Below are 22,257 nucleotides of genomic sequence, written 5' to 3' on the forward strand. Positions count from 1 at the left end.
CTTGCTTATTCATAGTCGTATTCTCACTAGTCCCCCCCCCCCCACACCACCACTACCGTCCTCGCTCTCAGCCAGCAAACAATGGGGTGGTAGGTAGCCACAGACACAAACACTGGGCCACAATCCTGGTGGTACTGATCTTTCTCATTTCCCTCTCTTCTTCTACTTCTTCCTCCTCCTCCTCTTCCTCCACTCACCCCTCTTCCTCCCTCTCTCTTATAGTGTCACTCGCTTTTTTTGCCGCTACTCTTCTCCACTACCTTATCGTGCCGCCTGCCAAATGCCAGTGCTGTCCATCACACCACTGCCTCACGGAGCAGATGTGTGTGTGTGTGTGTGTGTGTGTGTGTGTGTGTGTGTGTGTGTGTGTGTGTGTGTGTGTGTGTGTGCGTGTTTGTTTGTTTGTGTACGTGTGCACGCATGCTTGTATGTGTATCTGTGTGCGTTTGTGTGTCTCATTCTCTTCATTCTCTTCAGACAGCCATCTCCCACACTAAAACCTTTCCCTTCACAGAGCCGGGACAGGTCAGAGACAGACGGAGATGGTGATGGAGGAGTGGAGAGAGGATGAATACGGGACGGCTGAATCACAAATGGGTTGAACAGCAGCTCGGCGAGAGCAGAGCCACAGATGAATGAACAGTGTGAGCTTCAGAAGCGCTGGTGGGTGTAAATATCAAGAGTGGTATAAACAGCGTTTGGGAAAATGTGGGGGAAAAAAGGGAAGAGAAGTGGCAGGGTCGGAGACCCAAACTGTAACTGTGGAATCATCTGATCAAACTCCATTATTGATTTTACAGTTAAAGACTTAATTAGTAGAGACCCAACTGATACTGGATTGTCTTATAACAATATATTAGCAAATATTATGGGTTGCTTTTCATTAATATGATAAAAATGTGTGATCAGTTGAACAATAAACTATTTTATCAGATCATAACAATCATATAATAGCACTGTGGTCCAGTGAGAGCCACATATCTCAAAATTCAGAAAACCTTCAGTTCTCGAAAAATTCTCTCTTCTCAAATTAAATAAATCATTTAAAACACAGGATTATTTAAAACATGCAAAGTCACTGAGGAAACAAAGCTGGTTTTCTTTGGTCGTTTTGGCTGTTTTCACAGAATATCAGTAAAGTGTGGTTCGAAAAAGATCGTAATTACAGTAATAACGATAAACATGAATGAAAAAGTATAAAGAAGAATCAGAATAACTACTCTAATTCTAGTGATTTTCATCTTAAAACCGAAGAACTAAGTGGTTATCGGTAGGAGGATGAATTCTCCACCATCTATTACTGCTGGAAATCAAATTGAAAGAATATTCAAAACTTTGGATTATTTGTTTTTTTGGGAGTCGGACATGGACGGATGAGAGACAGAGGCAAGGTAAGACATAAAGAGAAGTGTGTTTGGAGGTGAAGGACAGAGAGGGTGGGTCATACCTGGAAGAAGCCCGGGGGCATGGGACCGCCTGGCATGGCGTCGTTGGGGGGCATGTTGCCCATCACTGGGCTGGGCGCTGCTGCAGCGCTCTGAAACACACAGATAAAACAGTTAAAATATGGTGTTTTATGTGCGAATGCCAGTGTGTGCGTGTCGTACTGCTCTACAGTCATATTCATGTATAATGCACTGACCACCAGATTACTACAGGGGGCAGTGTCTGCACCGGCAATCATTGCAAACTAACCCCCTCTCACCCCACTCCATTTAAAGTTTAAATTGTTAATTCAAAGGAAGTATCTTCTATTGCAACCTTTAAACTGTTAACTCCACTCTCTTCTCCTCTCTCTACGCTACAGAGATGTGTTAGCCACCTCCTCTCTTTCTGTAGACAACGAAAGAGGTGAACAAGTGTTCAGGGAAAATACCACCAGAATGTTACTCACATACTCGGCAGAAGAAAAGTTTCAGTGTGAAGGGAGCAGACTGCATCGGTCCTGCGATCTACGCTATGATATAAATTACTGTGTATTGAGGAGTATTAGGGGTGTATTAGGGAGGCTGCAGCTCAGTCGGTAGAGTGGGTTGCACACTAATCGGAAGGTTGGTCGTTCGATCCCAGCTCCTCCTGTCCACACGCCTAAGTGTCCTTGAGCAAGACACTGAACACACACACAAAAAAAAATTGCTCCCGATGGTGTACCATCAGTGTGTTGTAAGTCCCTTTGGATAAAAGCGTCAGCGAAATGAAATGTAATGTCCTGACCAACATTGTACATTGATATGATGACTGATAGGATTATATTCAGTTTGCATTTTTTTCATTATTGCCCATCTCCTACAAAAAAAACGGTTATTTTTTCCATTTTATTGGTTATATAATGAACAACGGAAGTTTAACCTCTGAGATGTTATGTTTCCACCAAACTCTGGGATTGGTTACTTGTAAAAATATCGGATTAATATTGACAGACACCTTCCATGGACCTTGATAATATGGTAATGTATGGTTGATGACTCAGGAACACTACATTGGGAGTTTCCAGTTTGGTAGCATAGACTGTATGAAAAGGTGGACGACGTGCCTCCACTTCTACCCACCGTACAAAAGTAAAGCCAAAATATCCCAAACACTGGCGCAGCCACTCTGTGAGGGTGACATAATGTTTAACCGAAGTCTGCGCAGTAGTGATCGAGGGGTAACGCCAGTGTATCGAGTTCCAGCTCTTACCAAACTTGTCATAAAAATTAACACTTCAACAAACATCAATGTGATAAGAACTACCTAAAATTACAGAAACTATCTTGAGGAAAAATGTATTTGAGGTGTACTTTTTTGGGACAGACTTTTTGGTACAGAGTTTTTGGTTTGGCATGTCCCACTTATGAGGGGGCGGGGCTTATGACCTATACTACAATCAGCCACCAGGGGGTGATCAAAATGTTGTGTTTGTTTGTTACAGCTCAGCAATCATGGCAAAACACATCCAAAAATCTAAATTGTTGAAAATATTTTTCTTACTTGGTGTACATAAACATAAACAGGGATATATAATGCGTTGCGTAGCACTGGCTATATCAGAAAAAAAAAAAATCTGATTAGTACCAGGCTACCATTCAACATCGAAATATGATTTACATCGAGTTATTTAGAAAATAATCAGTTAAACTGCTCAAGAAACTCATCTATTAGAATTAAGTTGTCTAATAAGTATTAAATGTTTAAATATAGTAACAAGCCATCTGCAAATAAGTAGAGTTTGTACTGTTTCGTACCCATTAAATGCTGCTTTAAGAAAGAGGGACAGCATAGAGCTAATGCTTCTTTTGTTTTGCAAAGTAATGTCTAACCTATTACTGTATAATTAAAGACATCAAAATGTTTTATATTATCAATTAAAAATGACTAATTATTTACCATTACAGATCATTCACACAAAAAACCCCAATATATTTAGCTCTGAGTTCATAATGTCGAACAGTACGACATCAATTAATAGGTTTTCATTAAGTATCTGCTAATTTTATAATTAAGGAGATCAAAGGCAGAATTGTTTTAAAGCAACAAACATCTGTAAAAGTTGAACCTGATGAGAGCAGCTGCTTAATTAATGTTAATCCTACTACCACGTGCAACACCAGCACCGTCTCCAGCCTTCTGTGTGTCAGTCAAACAGTATGGAAGAACAAAACTAGAATCTAGGATAGAAAAGGGGGGGCGAATGATTCAGCCCGGGAGTTAAATATGATATAACTGTATTCTTGTCAACACACATAGAAGGAGACGCATGTTCAGAGTGCTTACATAAGCAAGCCGGAACAAACACACGCATGCACGCAACCGCATGGACGCGCTGTCTCGCACACGCAGACACACAAAGAGTTGCATCACAGACTCATAAAGTGCAGCCCTTCAGTACAGAACGGCAGACAGGGGAGAACCGCAGGCTACAGGACAGAACAGGGAGGGGGTTTAAGACCCAGAGGAGGGAGTCGCTCTCACAAATACACAAGACACACACACACACACACTCTTGCACATCCACCTATCCACCAGCACGCACACCTAACGAACACACTGCATCCATGTGACACATACTGTATGCTTGGACAACAACGACCAATTACACGCGTGTATACAAATACCCTCGCTGCCCTTCGTCTCCTATCTGAAACCAACATACATAAAAACTGGGGGGGAAAAAAAAAAAAAAAATCACACACCTCCCCCCATCTTTATGCTAATTCTGCTAGTGAACATGAGCAGGCCACCGAGTCCCTGGGGAAGAAGCAGGGTCGGCTGCCTCTTTTTCTCCTTCTCCATCCTCCCTCCCTTCTTCTGCACACTTTTCTCTCCATCTTCTCTTCTATCCGTGACCCTCCACGTTCATTTTCTTGGCACTGGCACACGCACAATCACGCGCACGCACGCAGACAGACGCACACACACACAGAAACACACACACACACACACACACACACACACACACACACACACACACACACACACACACACACACACACACACACACACACACACACACACACACACCTTCCCTGTGCCCCAACCCTTGTACTATTCCTCCCCAACACAACCTCTCCTCCCCTCAGTCCCCCCAGTAGGGTGTCAGCAGCTTGCAGAAGCTGTTGCTATGGAGACAGGTCCTATCTGCACTCTGTCCCCCTGGCATCCCCCGCTCCAGGAACGCAGAGAGAGAGAGAGGGAGAGAGAGAGAGAGAGAGAGAGAGAGAGAGAGAGAGAGAGAGAGAGAGAGAGAGAGAGAGAACAAGAAGATGTAAGAGAGAGAGAGAGAGAGAGAGAGAGAGAAGATGTAAGAGAGAGTGAGATCCAGAGAGTGAGTTAGAAGATACAAGAGTGAGACAGAAGAGAAACAAATTTAACAGAGAGATTTTTCTGTTTACAATTAATCACTCCGTTACATTATTGTTATGGACTATTAATGGATAATTTATCTGCTCCCATGTTCTTCAATTTGCTGATAGAAAATGAACGCAAGCTGAAGGCATGCAGACTGAGCAGTTGCCACCAGCAAAGAGGAAGGTAGATTTAGTATGCAGTTGGACTTTATTAAAACCAACTTGCCTGGGGAAATACAAAAAGATCCAACAGTGCTTTTTATTTTTTATTTTTTTTGTAGTGGCACACACAGCACTGTCTATATCTACCTTTCCATTTCAACTCCTGCCTCAGAAGTGTCGGAAAATCTTGCAAAATAAGAGTAACGTGATTGAAAAAAGTAAATCTACGGGATTTTTTTTTTTCTTTCTTCTTTGTGCAGGTAAACAATGACTGCTAATGCAGAAAGAACATGCAGGTATGTAAAGACACAAGTCCGAGAAGACAGAAGACTCCACGGCAGACACACATGCTGCACTAATTAGTGGATGTTTTAGTTCAGTTTCAGGCATGATGTATGGAAAAGTCTGTAAATAAGGGAGTGCGTAAAAGAAGCACTGGGTGGCAGCACAAATTGAAAGCGCTTTAGTGCCTGACATGCAGCAGAAAGGAGAAGAATATGTTTCTTTCATTGAAGCTGGCTGAAAGTTCAACAAAACCCACGGGACACATTTTCAAATGCCTGGGAATATTTACACTGTTTAAACTGTAAACTATATTTTAATGGCCTTCCTCGGCAGTGCAGCACAAACACTGTGCCAAAGCGTCCTGGAGCCACGTCTGCACAGAAAAAATATGAGGTATGTTTTTAATGTTACCTGGCTATCAATAAAAACAGTATCTGGACCACAGACCTGAACTGTAAGTCATCATTGTGGCTGCCGTAAGTTTGGATAGAGAACTGCTAACTTTAGCATATTTTACAGCGTCATATAACCGCCAGCCTCTTTGAATCACATTTAAAGATCTAATGACTGACTCAGTTTATGAAGAAAAACTACACAATAAACGGGTATAAAAAATAATCAATTACTCAAATTCAACCGCCTAACCATCCATGAATTATGATTTTCTTTGCCCACACAAAAATTGCAGCAAGACAGTTCAGTGAATTCATTAGTTCAACCTGTACAGGCAGAGATTGGAGTTTACAGTCAAGAAATCCACAACAATAATACTAATATACTATATAAATACAAAATATATGTAATTCTAGCAAATTAGAATGAAAATGTCTGACTGTGGGCTCCTCTGATGAGTACATGCACGGTTTATGGATATTTTGACAAGACAGCATCCACTGGTTTCCCGTTCTGTAACGACACCTCAGACCAACACATTGATTGGGCGCCTTGGTGGTCAGAGAGCTTTGTGGTGCTCTCCCACCGTCTGTCCTCATGCTTCCACCTTCCTACTGCACATCTACTCGTTATTAGGCATCCTGGTGGTTTTAATGTAAATGCAGCTTCCCTGTTTTGATGGTCCTTTGTTGCAAGTCTTTCTCTCTCCTGTGCTTCCTGTCACCTAATAATAATAATAACAATAATAATAATAATGTCACTGATCCCGTCTTCTAATCTATGAACATATTATGTACCAAGCGCCACCTGAAGATGCTATCTACGGCTCTGCAGTTTTCAGTGATTTCTAACATTTTGTAGACCAAGTAATTGAGCAAGGGAGAGAAAGCAGATTCATTGATGAAAATCTTGATAGGACACAGAAGCAGGTTTCAGTTGGCTGGTGGTAGCAAGCTCGGCTGATAATTTTACTGAAGCTACTTTGTCTGGGTCGGTCCGAGTGGCGTTATCTGCTTTAGTCTGTGGTTTAGATCTCACTTTGGGCAGAAAACTACAATCTTTGATTCCTATGATAAACATTAGCAACATGGCGTCTTTGTGGCAAAACATTTCAAACTCTGATGTCTTAATCCAGAGTTTGGATCCCCAAGAGGACACCATGTCCTGCTTGCTTTGCGTCCTCAGTACAAACCCACATTGTTGATGAATAATCCATCAGAGAACAAAAGACTAATGATCTGATTGGCTGCTATAGTACAGTATGTAGATGGCCTATACAGAATAGCATTGATCCCTCCCTCTCCGTTTCCCTCGCCCATAGGACCTACTGGACAGATCAATAGTGCTCAACACATTATTGACCTCTGCCTGATACCTTTCACAGGGATAAAGACAGAGACATAAACACTGGACGGAGAGAGGGGAACGGTAGGAAGAGACGGTGTATGTATCTGCACGCGTGCGTGTGTATACGCGTGTATGCGCGCACGTGTGTGTGTGTGTGTGTGTGTGTGTGTGTGTGTGTGTGTGTGTGTGTGCACGCGTGTGTGCGTGTGTCTGTATTTATGCGTGTCCCTGCCCGGAGAGGTACTAATCTACATTCTGGTTCACACTGATATGTACCTCATCACTGTCTCCTTGACCTGCTGTCCTTAGTGCACAGAGAGAGGTAGAGGAAAGAGATGGAAGTGGGGGTGGGGGGTGGGGGGTGGGGGGTGAAGGAGTGAGGACGGTGAGACGGTGTGGATGTGAAGGAAAAATAGCTGACTGTGGTGATCTGGCTAATTTATCAGCCCAGTCAAAACAGTGTGTTTTGCTCTAGAGCAACAGGATATGGCTGCTACTCTCACCGTCACATCTGACAAACAAATACACACACACACACACACACACACACACACACACACACACACACACACTGGAATTGCAGCTGGTCCTCAAAACTGGCACAAACACACACTACCCAAAAAGCTGATGCCAAGGTAGCAGTACTGAACCAGACAGGCAGACTTGCACGCGCGCGCGCGCACACACACACACACACACACACACACACACACACACACACACACACACACACACACACACACACACACACACACACACACACACCGGATGACAGCACTAATACACGCTGCAGACACAACATCCACTTAGCCGACGCTCCAGAGAGAAGGCAGAGGGATCAAAAGACAAGAAACATGAGGATGAAAACAACTGTGGACCCAGATATAGCCTGAAATCAAGGAGAGAGGAATTTATCAAACATGATTATGGATGTTTCTGGTTTATTTTCTGAATACAAAAATCCAGTGCCCCTTAGCTGATTTGAAATCAGTGTACCATTTATTTCCATTGGATAGCTATTGGTGGAAAAAGAGCACATATTTCTTTTTCTTCCGGGGACTCTGTCTTTTACATAGAAATGCAGCTACACAACTAATGTTTTACCGTGTTGGTTTATATTTAGGTATTAACAAAGGTGAGACCCGATGCAGGACCGTCCTAACTTGGGTCACTCAATTGTCAAACACACTTCTCTTGTTAGAAGGGATGTACATTCATTTTCTCTAACTTCTATAAAGTTTGAGGAGTTATGAGGTACAGATTTTCTAAATTTAGTCAAAAAAAAAAAAAGTTTCAAATTGCATTCACTTTCACAATAGATTAAGCTGTTGAATGTTTTATCTTGCATTTTGTTTTTAAAATGTCAGAAATGCCGATACAAAATTCAGAAGTTTTCAGTTTGTTTGTTTTATCTGACTAATAGAACCCAAAGATAGTCAGGTTGCTGATAATGCTGCAAGAAGAAGAGGCAAACCAGAAGCTAACGAGGAACGCGTTTTGCAGAACAGACGTTATTTGGAATCTAGTTTGCAGTTGAGAGGACTTCGACTTAAACTGATGAGACTAAAACACATCCCAGGTTGTTTAAAATGCTGGATGTGAGCTGGTTTGAATGGCTTTCTAAAGATAAAATGTAATTTTCTTAAAATAGCCAGCCTCAGAATTTCACATAAAGTGGTTTATAGTGTTGTGGTTTTAGATTTACATGGTGTAAAAAATTTTAAATAAACTACAGGCCCATCTTCCATTCCCCCTCAATCTCCATCCAGATTGACATTTGCACACCTAGCTCCATTTTCAAATACCTCAACTGTCTCTTGGTTGTGTCTTTATGCCGTCTACACTGCCCTCTCCTCCTCAGCGCTACTAGGCATTGTGGGTAAACAGCTAGATTAGCCAATCAATCTTCTCTCGGGAACACGGGTACTAGTGGTGGTGAGGGAGGAGGGGGTCAAGGAGGAGATATGGAAAGAGAGACGAAAAGAGGAGGGGAGTTGGAGAGAGGGAGTGAGCGATAAGCCGAGTGAGACGAGAAGGGGGGCGGACTGGTGTGTTGGGTGAAGGAGAGAGTGAGAGATATAGAAAAGAAGAATGGGAGGGGGAAAAAAAGAGGTGTGGGGATAATGGGGATGGAGAAGAAGGGGAGGGAGGGAAAAAAAAAAGATGCAGATGTGGGGGTGTCGCAGAAAAACCTCAAGCTGCAAGAAAACATGACGCAAATAGGCGGAAGTTGCACAGACAGAAGGAGAGCAGAGAAGGAGTGTGAGAAAAGTAACAGATGTAGGTAGATGTGTAAAGAAAGAGTGCAAAGAAAAATGGAGGAAGATCTTCCAGAGGGACTCAATAAGTAAATTGGAAACAACATACCTGCAGATTGACGCAGAGCATTTACTGTCGGCAGCACTGATTTGTACTTCCACACAGACTTTTTAAAAAAAAATTTTATATTGCTTCCATTTTATCCAGCCCTGGCACGTCACTGCTTTTTGTCATGCGATTGTTTATAGCCAAGCACTCGTGACCTCTCCCTCCCAGATCGAATTCACCCATAACCCTGTTCACACCTCGCATCAAGATGCATCTTGGATGATCCGATCAGAAGTGGACAGCTTAAAGTACGTCAGTTCACACCTGGTATGAGAACGCGTCTCCAGTGACCACTTGCGATCACACTTCTCCGCTCTATATGCAAACGAAAACTTATATATGACTTAAATGAATAAGTAAATAAACAGTTATGTGGAGAGGAGTGTCGAAGCAACAGGAATAATAATAATTAAAAAAAAAGATAAATCCTCACTTATCCGTGCCTCATTTTTAACGTGTCGTCAATTAGCCTACTTATGATGTATTTCACCTTTCCAAGTTATTACTGTCAATTATTCTACCATATTGTTGTCATAAATTTAAAGAGCCCTTAAAGAAGTACAGTAAATCCTCCCACATCCTGACTGCGCTTCTTTTACTTATTTCTACTTTGCTGTGAAGCAAGACAGGTTTTATTTGACGTTACGGTGACGTTGCCTGACCTGATCTATTACATAGGACAAATGCTCTCTAGTGAGTGAATAGTTGCACATTATTACACCGGCATGGTTGCAGCAAATGCATGTCGCACCGCAAATAATCTGATGAGAGTGAATTTGGCCCAGATTGTTTGCCTTTTTTAATTTGGTGCTCAAACAAAGTTAAAAACCATTCTTAAACTTTTGAAGGCCTGAACACTAGAGTTTGTAAATCTCAACCCGAACCTCGTCAGGCTCAAACAGATCACATTGGCTCAGGCTTATATTCATTATTCCAGCGAGGTTGAGAAGGTCTGGCTCTGCGCTGCAGTGGAAATCCAGCCAACTGCTAAAAGAATGTGACCGTACGAGTCCCAGAACATCTTCAAATTTGGCCTGAGTGGATCCGATCTCAATATATCCTCAATGCGCCTTGCGTGGTTTCACACCTGTACTTGGTTCTGTCCACTTGAGATCGGCTCATCTGGAATGTATATCAATGGCTGGTGTGAACAGAGCCTGTGGCCTCTGAGCAGTTCAACAAAGAGTGATGCTCCCACATCAGAAAGTGAAGGAAACTCATCTCAAATAAAAATTGCCTCCATAAAAGCCAGAAAAAAATGATTGCCACTTTTAGCAGAAATGTTAATTTACACTGCAACATATTTAAGAAGTGAGTCAACCATTTACACCACCTTCTACTAACTGATTGGATCCAGCATCTGGCTGGCAGCACTGACTTCTACCGCTAACTAAGTTCCTGGGGAAACCCTGTAAACTTTCTCGAATTTCACAACAAACAGCTGAAAATAGGACATGACAATTCACCGATCAAAATGTAAGAATTTCCAAAGCCTACACGGTGCTTTGACACTTTTACTTCTAATCAAACCAGCACATTAATTAATGTACAACATGATGTTTGAATAATGTAATGCATTGTATAATTAAAGCAGGAGATAACATGCATGCCAGTTGGAATTAATAGAGCATAAAAGAAGGCATCCAAGTAATACATCACAACTAAAACAGACAAAAGTAACACTACTCTTTGTCTAATTGACATGTTTTTATCAATGGATGTAATTCATACCGTTCCCACGTGTCAATATTACAGACGAATCACAATTGAATGCTAAGACTCTGTGTTTAAGAAACTCTGCATTTAAGATATATTAAGCCATTTAATCCTTAATTAAAAGCCTGTAAAAAGAGATCAATGAAAAACACATTAAAATAATGATATGAATCTCTACATGAGGGACAAGTTGCCTCAATCTATTCTCCAAATGCAAAGCCCAGTAAATCTGCCTCTTTGGTGAATCAGATATTGAAAAGAACTGGATATTTATAAGTATTGATAACACCAAAAACTTTCTTACAAAAACTAACAACCTATCAACAGTATCAACACCCCTACCAGGGTTTTCTATTCAGTGTCCGCACGTGTGCAAACGTTTCCTGGACAGTAACCAAAAACCTCTGCTGTGTCTCGGCATCCAGTGGAGAGAACTGTGATAATGTTTCTGAAATGCTGCCTTGCAATCTAGAAATCCTCAAAAGACTAAGAAACTCTTTTGAGGTAAGGTGAAATTTCTTTTTTGCTTCCGATGCCTCTAACCGGCTCATTCTTTTGAAAGCAGTAGAGAGGACCTGTGCTCAGAGACTAGCCTCAGGGGGCTGGAGCCAAAATTAAACCGGTCCCGTCTCCTCCGCTTTATCACTGTTAGGAGCAGACAGCAAGCAAGCATGCAGCACGCCCATCTACATTTATACACAGGGTTAACTAGAAGGAGGGTGTGAGCCCATCCACCCTCCTTCTATGGGCTGGTTGCCAAAGATGCCCCCCATCCGAACACACACACACACACACACACACACACACACACACACACACACACACACAAATCCCTGGCTTAGCCTCGGCCCAGTGCTGGGATTACCGGATTAGAACTCTATTCCATTATCTCCCCACACTATACAGTGCGCGCGCGCGCGCGCGCACACACACACACACACACCCACACACACACACACACACACACTGTCTTGACCAGAGAGGACAGGCTGAAGACAGACACACAGTGTCAATCACATCACAACAGATGACTTTTACACACAAGAGGCTACAGTTGCAGTTTTTTTTTTTGTTTGTTTGTTTTTTAATCTCACGGGGGGGAAAAAAACAACCCAACCTCTTTACATTATTGTTCGACAGAATGCTGGAAATGTTATTAACGCAGCAAAAGATGTAAACCTGTGACAACAAGCAGTCGCCCCTTTGAGCACAACACTGAATCCTTACAAACTCTGGAAAGGCACCTGACAATGACCTTTGACCTTCATGTGCAGAAAGACAAGAGCAGAGCTGAATTTCTTGTTTACCTCTCAAAGGGATCGCCTTGAGACTGCATACGATGTAAACACAATTTAGAGCTGCAAGATTCAGAATTGAAAAAAATCCCAATAGCCATAATTTTCGCAATTCACGTCAGGCCACTTTCATTTTATGTAGAGAAAAAAAAATATTTTACAAATTTTAAAATTCAATAGTCTCTCAAGATTCCTAGAGAAACAGTTGAGTTATGAAGTGGGAGGAGTGTTTTTGGGTCTCCCTGGTTCTGGAAGTCCCATTCATTTTCTCACTTGACTATTGTAGAGGCAGTACTTCCAAGGCTTTGATGGAAACGCTCCCAGCTGAATCATCAGTACAAAAGATGAAAAACTGTATTATAAAATGCTTGGTTCTTTGATAACAAGTGAAATAATTAAAATTGTGGGGCACTGCATAAACCTAAATAATCATTAAATTCCCAGTGGAGTCCTATGATTCTGTGTTAAGTAATATTAAATATATCATTAAAATAAAAAATAAAATAATAGAAATACAGAATGGTGGAAAACACTTCCAGAACTGGCGTCCTCCCACTGCACAGCTCAATCTTATTCTGTGTGCAGTAAGCTGGTCATTTTCATGGCATCGACAGCTTCAACATTTTTTCCTTTGATGACGTTTCAGGTGGTTGAAAAACGTAGTGCTGAACATCGTAACAAAAGAGAAACACTGATTGCAATGTAGCCACATTGGGTCCTCTTCACTGTCATCAGTGTCTTTGAATCAGCAAAACATAATAATAATAAGAATAAGAATTTTGGGTTTTTTTTTGTCGTTTCTCAAGCATTTCCCTTTTCTACTCTTCTGGAAGCTCTTCCAAGGAAGGTTTGGTTTGATACAGCACTTTGTCCTGCATTAAGCTGAACTGATGACTGATTTGAAGTCCTAAAACGCTTCACTCACCCTTTATCAGTTTAAGACATGTACAGAACATTCGACCATATGCGATATGGGAACTTAAAAAACCCACTGCAGATGGACTGAGAATGGACTTAGAGTAAAGCAGGTGAATCCTGTGTTCAACATTTTTGATGAAATTTCATGTAAATTTTTGAATTTTTCAACAAGCTAATTAAAAGATTTTATTCTTTCAAGGTTTTTGTTAGTCATTTTACCTGTATTCAATAGCATCGGTGGAGTAGGCAGAGCAATTTCATGTCTTGAAACATGTAGAGCTGGTGATTTTTAGTCTAAAAAAATGTGACTTTTTTTTTGTTTGTCAGAATAAAATTTCAGGGCAACTGACTAATCAAAAAAATAATCCATTGATTACTTGATAATTGAATAGTCCTTATTTAGAGCACTACACGCTGCGAACACAAATATGGACGATTTGTGAAAACAGAGTGAAATACAATTTAATAAAATATATAAACGATTATTTGTGCATTCAAAATAGCTTCTGATCAGCTGGTATCTTGAGTTGCTAGAGAAACAATCCCAATCACAAAAAATGATTATATTCCCTGTTCAGACGTCTTTGAACAAGACGCTTTTGTCTACCTGTCGTCGTGGTTTCCACTTCAAGATTCTTTTGAACACTTGACTTCACTATTAAAAAAAAAAAACATACAGTATTTACCCGTGTCTCGGCAGACAAATAAAAGATCAAATGCCTCCACAGTGTGCAAAGACAGTGATTGCTGCTGTGTTGGTAGCCCGTCTGTTACTTACATAGTCATGGAAGGCCTTTGCCTCACTGGAGTGTTCACATGTCTCCCTTCGGTCTGGTGCTGCACAATACAAATCCCAGAATACACTGAAATGGAAGGGGGGGGAGGGGGAGGGGAGAGAGAGAGCGAGAGAAGAGGTCAGAGGTTACCAAACAGAGCAATACAAGCGAATGTGTAACAGCTATTCATAACCCATTCACACACTCTCACTATCTCCCTAGCGCTCTTAAACTACCTCTCACACACTTGAGCATCGTTGTAAGAGGGACACAACGGCAGTGTTGGCCCCTCAATCAACCTCTCACTCACTCAAAATACGCACACACTTACATTACTATACTTACATGGACCTTTCATTACTTGCATCTATTTCTTGACCCTGCACTTTAAATGTCCCATATTGTATAAACGCAGATTTCCATTTCTTATGTGATTATATAGCAGGTTTAAGTGCTTTAGAAATACAGCGAAAGCGTCAAAATGCGCAGCCCACCGAGAATTGCTCACCGGTCGTATTCAGCAACCGCACCATTTGGATTTCAATAAGTTTGTGATGCCACAAACTCAAGTCATATAGCCGCACTTAACACAGTCCACCGTCCAACCTTTCATTAGGAAGACATTCTATCGCAGAGATAGCGAGCTACAAGCCTGGACGCGTGTCATTCAGAACGGAGTCCACCAATCAGAAGAGAGCGCAATTGATATCAATACGCTTCAAAGACAGACATAAAACAGCCTGGTCTTGAAGGAACTCTGGAGAGAAGCTCAAGAGAGGAAATGCGAAACTATACTGGAGGTAGTTTTTGATATTTAAAAACACAAAAATACAATCTTATGGATGCCCGATGGTGTAATTGTGAAGAAACTTGCTCATCATTTGATACTGATCGGTACGTGCAAAAACAGTCTTTCAAACAAATTTCTTTTAGGAGCCTATTTGGGCACCATAATCATACGCAAACACACAGATAACAAGCACGCTAACTGTCTGTGTGTTACCCGTCTGAGAGGTCCTGACTGAATCATTCATTGTGCATTGATTTCATGCGCGTGCTATAAACCCAGCGAAACAGCAACACAGCTAACGAGAGCACTAATCAAACAACCGCTTCACATGTCCTGGTAGACACGCTGAATCCCAAAGGTCTGGATGCTTTGACACACTCCTGTGCTTCTTAAGATAAAGTTAGAATTGTTGGCTACGGACGGTTCAATGTTGAAATCACAAGGTCATCTTGAGCTTCAGTATTTGATCAGAATGAAGTCGATTATGTTGATCCCATCTCTAATTTAACATCATTCCACGAGAAAGTCTGAGTGAGTGTGTGAGTTACAGAGATGTACATGATAAGAATGTCGGTGTGTTGCTGAAGGACACATCAACTGGGGAATGTTTTAAAGTCATAAATTTTTTTTGCTTCTGTCAATAAAAGCTGAAATAAGGAGAAGAACAACAAAAAGGACAAACTATGCTTCCAAAAATCCTGACTAGTTTACCCACAGTTAAAAGCTGAAGTGTGTATTCAAAGAATAAAATTCACTTTGCTTCTTGTCTACATAATTCTATACTTGCAGTTATTATTAAAAAAAAACAAAAAAAACCTCTAGATTTAAGTTAAGTTCCTATTTGAACAAAACAAAAATTTTATTATTTAGATTTATTGTGTTTTTATGCTTTCAAATTATTATTCTGTTCCTTCATTTTCTTATTAAAACATGTCCTTGGTCACATATTGGCCTGATGTTCCTTCTTCTGACTCAGTAGAGCCAGTGTGTTGTCATTAAGGTGAACAGGGACAGTGAACTTAATTTTAACTGAGGCCCACATTCACCATCCTGCTGCTGTAATAACTCAGTCGTGGACCAAATCCAACGCTCAATAGCCTCATCAAATTCACCATTTAGGTTAGGTTAGGTAGTTACTTTATTAATCCCCGAGGGGAATTTTTTTTAAAATTTAATACTGTTTGAACAACATTTGATTGAACTTTTCAATACAAACGGCTGACTTTAAGGATGTATGTCTTCAGTAAGAACTAATGTCACAGAAAACGATGGGGTAGAAAAACCTGAGGGACAGACTAATTCATTGTGGGTTCTGGTCTTTTCATGAGATTGGTTGACAATGAGAAAAATAAAGAATATTTCCATGCAAATAACTGTTAAACTGCTGAGAAAAAGCTGTCTAAGTCTGGTTAAAAAACAGCACCTGTTTGGTTTGAGTAAAGCCTTTCAGTAGCTCCCTTTTCTGCTTAGATTATCTTCTGACCTGGCTCAGACTTTTGCTCCCTCTCCAGCTCTGTAAGCTTAAGAATTGTTTCAGGGAAGTCCAAAAAGGATTGATTTACATCTCAGTAGTCTAAGACACAGAGTGGACCCTACTCATTTTAACCTTTATGATTTTACAATCTGCTAAAGGTAAAAAGGATTTAACACCATTACATTGGAACCATAAAATGTTCCCCAGCATTTACATCTATTGGGTCTGCAGAAAGCACGCATATCAATAACACATCTAGGATATGTCAGTCTGTGTTTAAAATCGTGCAGTAAGTAGAGGAGAAATCTGATTCATCTACATGTAAACTTGGGTTTTACAGTGATACATATTGTAGTGCCTGTAAACGTGAACCACGGGTGACAGAAACATTCAGAAACAAGTGAAACTGCTGATCAGTACTTAAGAGGTTGACCCTAAAGGTCAAACCTTAGCCAGGGGCAAAAATGACAGGGGGGGGGGGGAGGGGGGGGGGGCACGGACAGTGGAAGGAGAGGTGACACAAAGGAAGCTGGAATGCAACGGGTTAATCTGCTAAGAATCCCTCTCCCACGTGAACAAAGGGGGGAAAAAGTGGGAGGTGGGAGGGGACACACAAAGGGTGAGGAGGGGGTGGGGAGAGTGTGTATGTGTGCGTGAAGGAGGGGGTCCATTCCCTAACCATCTGGATCTATTGTTTCAGATACCGGGGTGAAGGTTGGAGAGCTGGAGGAGGGGAGAGGGGAGAAGACTGGGAGGGAGGGGTCACGCCCTCGGTGAGTCTGGTCAACCCCAGGGCTGTGACTCTCGGACCTCTCACCTACGGAAGTCATTTTGAATCACGAACAACGAGGAGCACCTTCGATTACATTAACATACGAGATTTTTCAAGCAGGCGAAACGTCTGAATGTTTATGAGTGTTATTAATTGAATACATTTAAAAACGGGATTAAGGCTCTTTCAGGCAAAGACAGCTCAAATGAAGCTACTGTTTGTGCGCATATTACAGTAATGAATTATGTAGGGTCAAGATAGACACCGGAGCCATATCAAGTGTGTGTATATATATGCAGGGAGGGGGGGGGAATACACAGCTTAAGACATGTACTGTAAAATGTGTTTACACAGCCAAGCAAATAAAATGGACACGCTTATCAAAACAAACATGGCTAAAAAAGAGAGAAGTAGCTGCTCATAGTGGGGGAAAAAAAGGGAAAGCAACACTTACCACCACCATGAATGGAGGAATCCGGGGGGCTCTCCTAATGTAATATTCTTCTCCCATCGAATCTGAAGAGAAGAGAAGAGAAGAGAAGAGAAGAGAAGAGAAGAGAAGAGAAGAGAAGAGAAGAGAAGAGAAGAGAAGAGAAGAGATGTCACTTGTGGCCTGTAGAGAGGATTATGTTTGCAGGTCCAGGGGTTAAGAACATATAATCAGTCAGTCTCAAACTGTCAATGGCCTCAGACGTGAAGATAGGCATCTTTCTAGCTCTGTCGATCTCCATCTTGCAAACTCTCTTCCTTCTATTACTCCCATTACTTTCCCCGTCATGTTCGCCCCCCTTTTTTTTTTTTTTTCTAAATGTGAAGTACATTTATGAATCCTCGGTGGAACTTCACCGTTTTGCTTTGCTTCACAACCGCACAAGGCTTACAAATGTCTTCAGTGTCCACAATGACATCAATTGGTTACCACCACTTCACTAAGATTCACCATGGTGGACAGTGAGCACGATCTGGTGTAACTTTATAGGATTTCCTCATGAAAAATGTATGTAACACCTTGCACTCTAATCATGTTTAGCATGTTTGCACTGACGATGTATGTGTGAGCGGGTTGCTGTAAGCATGAAGTACAGCAGGCATATATTTATGTAAAGGTTAGAAATAAAGAAAGTTGTTTTGCATTCATAAGTAATTAAGCCCGTTTCAGATAGCGTGTATTTCAACAAGAGCTGGTAGAAGTTGATCTGAACAGGATAATGAAGACGGTCTTTCAGTTTGAGCTCATTATTTTCTAGACTTGTTTGAGTCCTGGATGCCATCTTACCTCAGACAGGAAGGTCTGTGCTGACTTCTGTGCTCCCACATGTAGCAGGTACTCGTACACATATAACGCTAACCTGAAATCAAAAAGGAAAAAAAAACAAAAACATTTCAGAGACCAAATTCAGTATTTGTCAAGACAAATGTAATTTCAGACTCGTCCGTATTCCTTTTGCATCTTTGCCGCATCGCACAAGGACCATGAAGATCAGATATTAACACACCAGCGATGGATGGAAAAGGGGCATCATCGTTCGAACTTATAACAACAACAGAGTCACACAGTTTTTCTCAAACGTACCATAGTGTGCTACGATGTTGGAGTGAATGCAACTTGCAGAAGACGGGACGGGGACCAAGTACCAAAAGGCAAAATGTCCGTCTCCAAAGTCAGGAGGGTGAATCTATGTTCTTATGCACATGACCCACTGAAATGAATGAGTTGCCTTTGGTTCTTCATGCTTGTTCACTTGTTTACTCAGTCAATAGAAAAGTTTGCTACATAACTGTCATCTAAACATTTGTGACATTTCAAAACATTTTCATCCCTCTTCCTAATATTCATACTGGTAACTGCTGCTTGCTTGCAGACTGAATGAAGGCTTAGAGAAGTTGTTGCAGTATAAATGTTTGTGTTTAACCAGTAAGCAGCAGTATAAATGTTTGTGTTTAACCAGTAAGCAGCATCAGCTAAATTTCCACCGCTGGAACCAGGGCCCAAATTAGGTCCCAGGGACAGTATTTTACTCCTGAAATGTCCCTGTAGTGGGGCAGAACTTTCAAAAGGTTCAGGAATTTTTGGGGTGTGACTTGGATCACCGAACACTGTGGAATAATTAAATATGCCAGTATTTTCTGGAGCACTTTAAAGCCATCATTTTTAAAAAGTTAATTTGGCTAATATTAGTTATGCTTTGAGACAAAAACATCAAGCAACGAAAGACTGAATCAACAGTGAGGTCCAGTGGGAATCTGAGACGAGCACAACGATGAGAAGAACCACATTAAGATTTTGTAAAAAAAAAAAAAAAAAAAAAAAAAGAAGACAAAGTTAAAACGCTTTTAGAATCATCAGTTGACCAACTTGCTCAATCTTTGAGAGGCTTTGCATTGCAGGGGAAACGCTGCTAACAAGAGGGCTGAAGGAACCTTTAGTTCCTTGGAAAATTAGTGTACATTAGTTCCTGGAGCTAAACGTTCCGGAGACTTTTGGGGGGGGAAAGGCGGCTATTCAGCACCGTTACCTTCACTTTGATAGAACTACCTCAAGAACAGGAGCTTTTTTTTTTAGGAGGCAGAAACTATTAAAACAAAAACTACAATTGGATCAATATTTCTGTGACTGAAATGCAGGTGAAGCCTCAGAGTATCTCGGTTTGAATAAACCAAAAAAAAAAAAAAAACCAAAAAAAAAACCACTTAAAGGGTCTGGGTTCCAGGTGGCCTGGAAAGTTTTTTCCACCACTACTTCTGTACATCTTATCAAGCCTAATCCTCCAATGTGCTCTGACTAAAGGCACCACATACAAACAGAAATAGCTGCATTAGACAGGCATTCCCACCAATTCCAACAATATTTGAAAAGCTCTCATCAGACCTTTTTAAATCGCTGCTATTATAACAGGCCAGCAACACTTGAAAATGGCAATCCACCAGGGTCTATTAACAGACAGAAGAACCATGCTGTGGAGTGGGAAACCCCCATTGGCCCAACATTGTACTCCTAACTCCTTCACTTAGTCATGTTTAATAGGCTGTTAATGGACCATCAATCGACCGGCAGCGTGGATATGACAGTGCCCCGTGTGCCCAGAGCAGACAGTCCTCTGACAGGCCAATAAGGTCCTAATGAGAAGGACAGTAGCTCAGTGTCATAGTCCCCATCATTAGTCAATGAACTGATCAATGAAAGATGGTTTTGAGATAATCAGACTTGTGCAGTTTGTTTTTAAAAACACTGACCGCTCTTTTGCTTTTCCAATGTTGACTTGCTTTGAACGGAGAGATGGAATCAATGTCCGTTTAAACACTTGTGCACTTAAGCCTCGTGAGATGATACACAACTGGACAAGACAAAAAAAAAATGGACAGGAAGTTAATAAGCTTCATCAACATGGTTTAAAAAATTTTGGAAAATTAGGATGCAGTTTAATAATGACACTAAAGTTGCAAATGCTGAATTCATCATTACATATCAGCGTCACCGTGTTACCAAAGATCTCAGTGATGAGGTGCAACCTTCTACAACCACGCTATTCTCTATTAAATGTTTAAAGTGGACTTTTCTGGCAAATATGCCAAACCTGTAATGAATCCAGGTCAAAGTGGGACTTTGCTGCATCTCTTGGCCATGCAATATACCAAACTGAATATTTGCTCACACTAATCAAGACACTTCATTGTGTCACCCTTTTCTTTGGGATATTGGGATGACTAATTGATTGATCAATGAATATGACGAGCAGATTAATTGTTAATAAAAAACAATTATTAGCTGCGGAACTACTTGGCAAGATAGTGGAAATCTTTAGCAAGCTCACGATTTGATTTGAATCCAGTTCTCGTTGTCACAATTTCATTCAGAAGCAGAGTGCTCCATTGTGTTTCTGTTAATGTTTTGTCTCCAGCAGAGGAGAACAGCTTCTGTGCTGCAACGCTAGCAGAGGAAAGTCATTAAATCCAAAATCTGCCTGAACGCTTGCCTTTGCTTTTGAAGATGAGCTACAAGATAACGCCGGTGCGTGCATGTTTTACGCTATCTGGGTGCTGCCTCTGTATTTGACTTCAGTTCATCAATATAAAGTTATTGCCAAAAATTTAAAAAAAAAAAAAAAAAAGTTTACATTTGTGAGTGAATTCAGAATCTTGAAGCTAAAGGGAAGTGCAATTCCTTTGTGAATCAATTCTTTTCATCTTTCAAGACTCTGAAGCAACCCTACTTTTATTTTGATGTGCACATGTTTTTTTTTGTGTGTGTTTTTTTAGGAATGCCATTTTAGGAACAAGTTTTGCAAATCAACTAAGGCTATAAATGCCACACTTACTCTCCTGATGGGAAATAAATAAATGTGCAAAATGTAAATGTCCACACGGAGGTTCGTAAAGCAATGCATACTTTTCTGAGGATCAAGGCTAAAATGCATTCATGTTTAGCTACTATTTCTGCTGAGGGAGGGGGGGGGAGAGAGAAGAGAAATGACAACAACTGCCGTAGTGTGTTACGATAGAGATATGATCGGTGCCTGGCTTGTTCTTACTACTAATGGTATGCAAATGTTTAAAATATCCATTGTTGGTATGCAAATGTAGTCTGTAAAAGATATGAATAGGCAAATAGACAGTAACCGTAGTACGGAGCCGACGGTCCCTACATGATCTTACCCTGTCCTTCACACAGAAACACACATTTTCAAAGCCGGTCGGAACATCTTAATGCACGTTTCTTTTAGGATGGCACGTGATCAACGTGTTTTTAATATGAAATCAGAAGGAAACTGAGCTGTCATTTAGGTGTCCGACATGACCAGCGTGCAAATCACAGTCCTTAAAGTGGAACGTGGCACAATCTGACCTCCTCGTATTACTGAGCGCGCACTAATATAATGTAGTATTTCACACGTGTCGCCAAGAAAACACCACGACGCTAATAATTCAGACGCAGCTGAAGGCGAGCCACGATTGCATCCAATTTGCCAGCGTTGGGACGTTCCGCCACCCGAAAGCTTTCAAGACCGTTCACAACGTCGGATGCACCGCAGGCACCGAACGAGCCACCCGGGCTCCGTCCGGCCCGTAACTGTCGCCGCGCCTCCCGTGTCCACGTTCAGTTTGCACCCCCGAGACTGGAACGGAGCGTCTAACCGC

The 22,257-nt window shown here is 41.3% G+C and overlaps 1 protein-coding gene across 3 annotated transcripts in view; it reads right to left on the bottom strand.

Annotated features, from left to right (window-relative positions):
- Window positions 1-22,257, bottom strand: part of LOC138200118 (single-stranded DNA-binding protein 3) — a 38,900-nt gene that overhangs the window by 12,472 nt on the left and 4,171 nt on the right. For all 3 annotated transcript variants that reach the window (XM_069152592.1, XM_069152591.1, XM_069152590.1), the window contains exons 2-5: window positions 18,398-18,470; window positions 17,576-17,637; window positions 14,088-14,172; window positions 1,448-1,537 (exon numbers count right to left, since the gene is read on the bottom strand). In XM_069152592.1, coding sequence (XP_069008693.1) covers window positions 1,448-1,537; window positions 14,088-14,172; window positions 17,576-17,637; window positions 18,398-18,470 — 310 coding nt within the window. The remainder of the gene's footprint in view (window positions 1-1,447; window positions 1,538-14,087; window positions 14,173-17,575; window positions 17,638-18,397; window positions 18,471-22,257) is intronic.

This window comes from Embiotoca jacksoni, unplaced genomic scaffold, assembly GCF_022577435.1.
Source record: "Embiotoca jacksoni isolate LCO1_2020_lvr unplaced genomic scaffold, fEmbJac1.0.p SCAF_18, whole genome shotgun sequence".
In the NCBI taxonomy this organism is placed as follows: Eukaryota; Metazoa; Chordata; class Actinopteri; family Embiotocidae; genus Embiotoca; species Embiotoca jacksoni.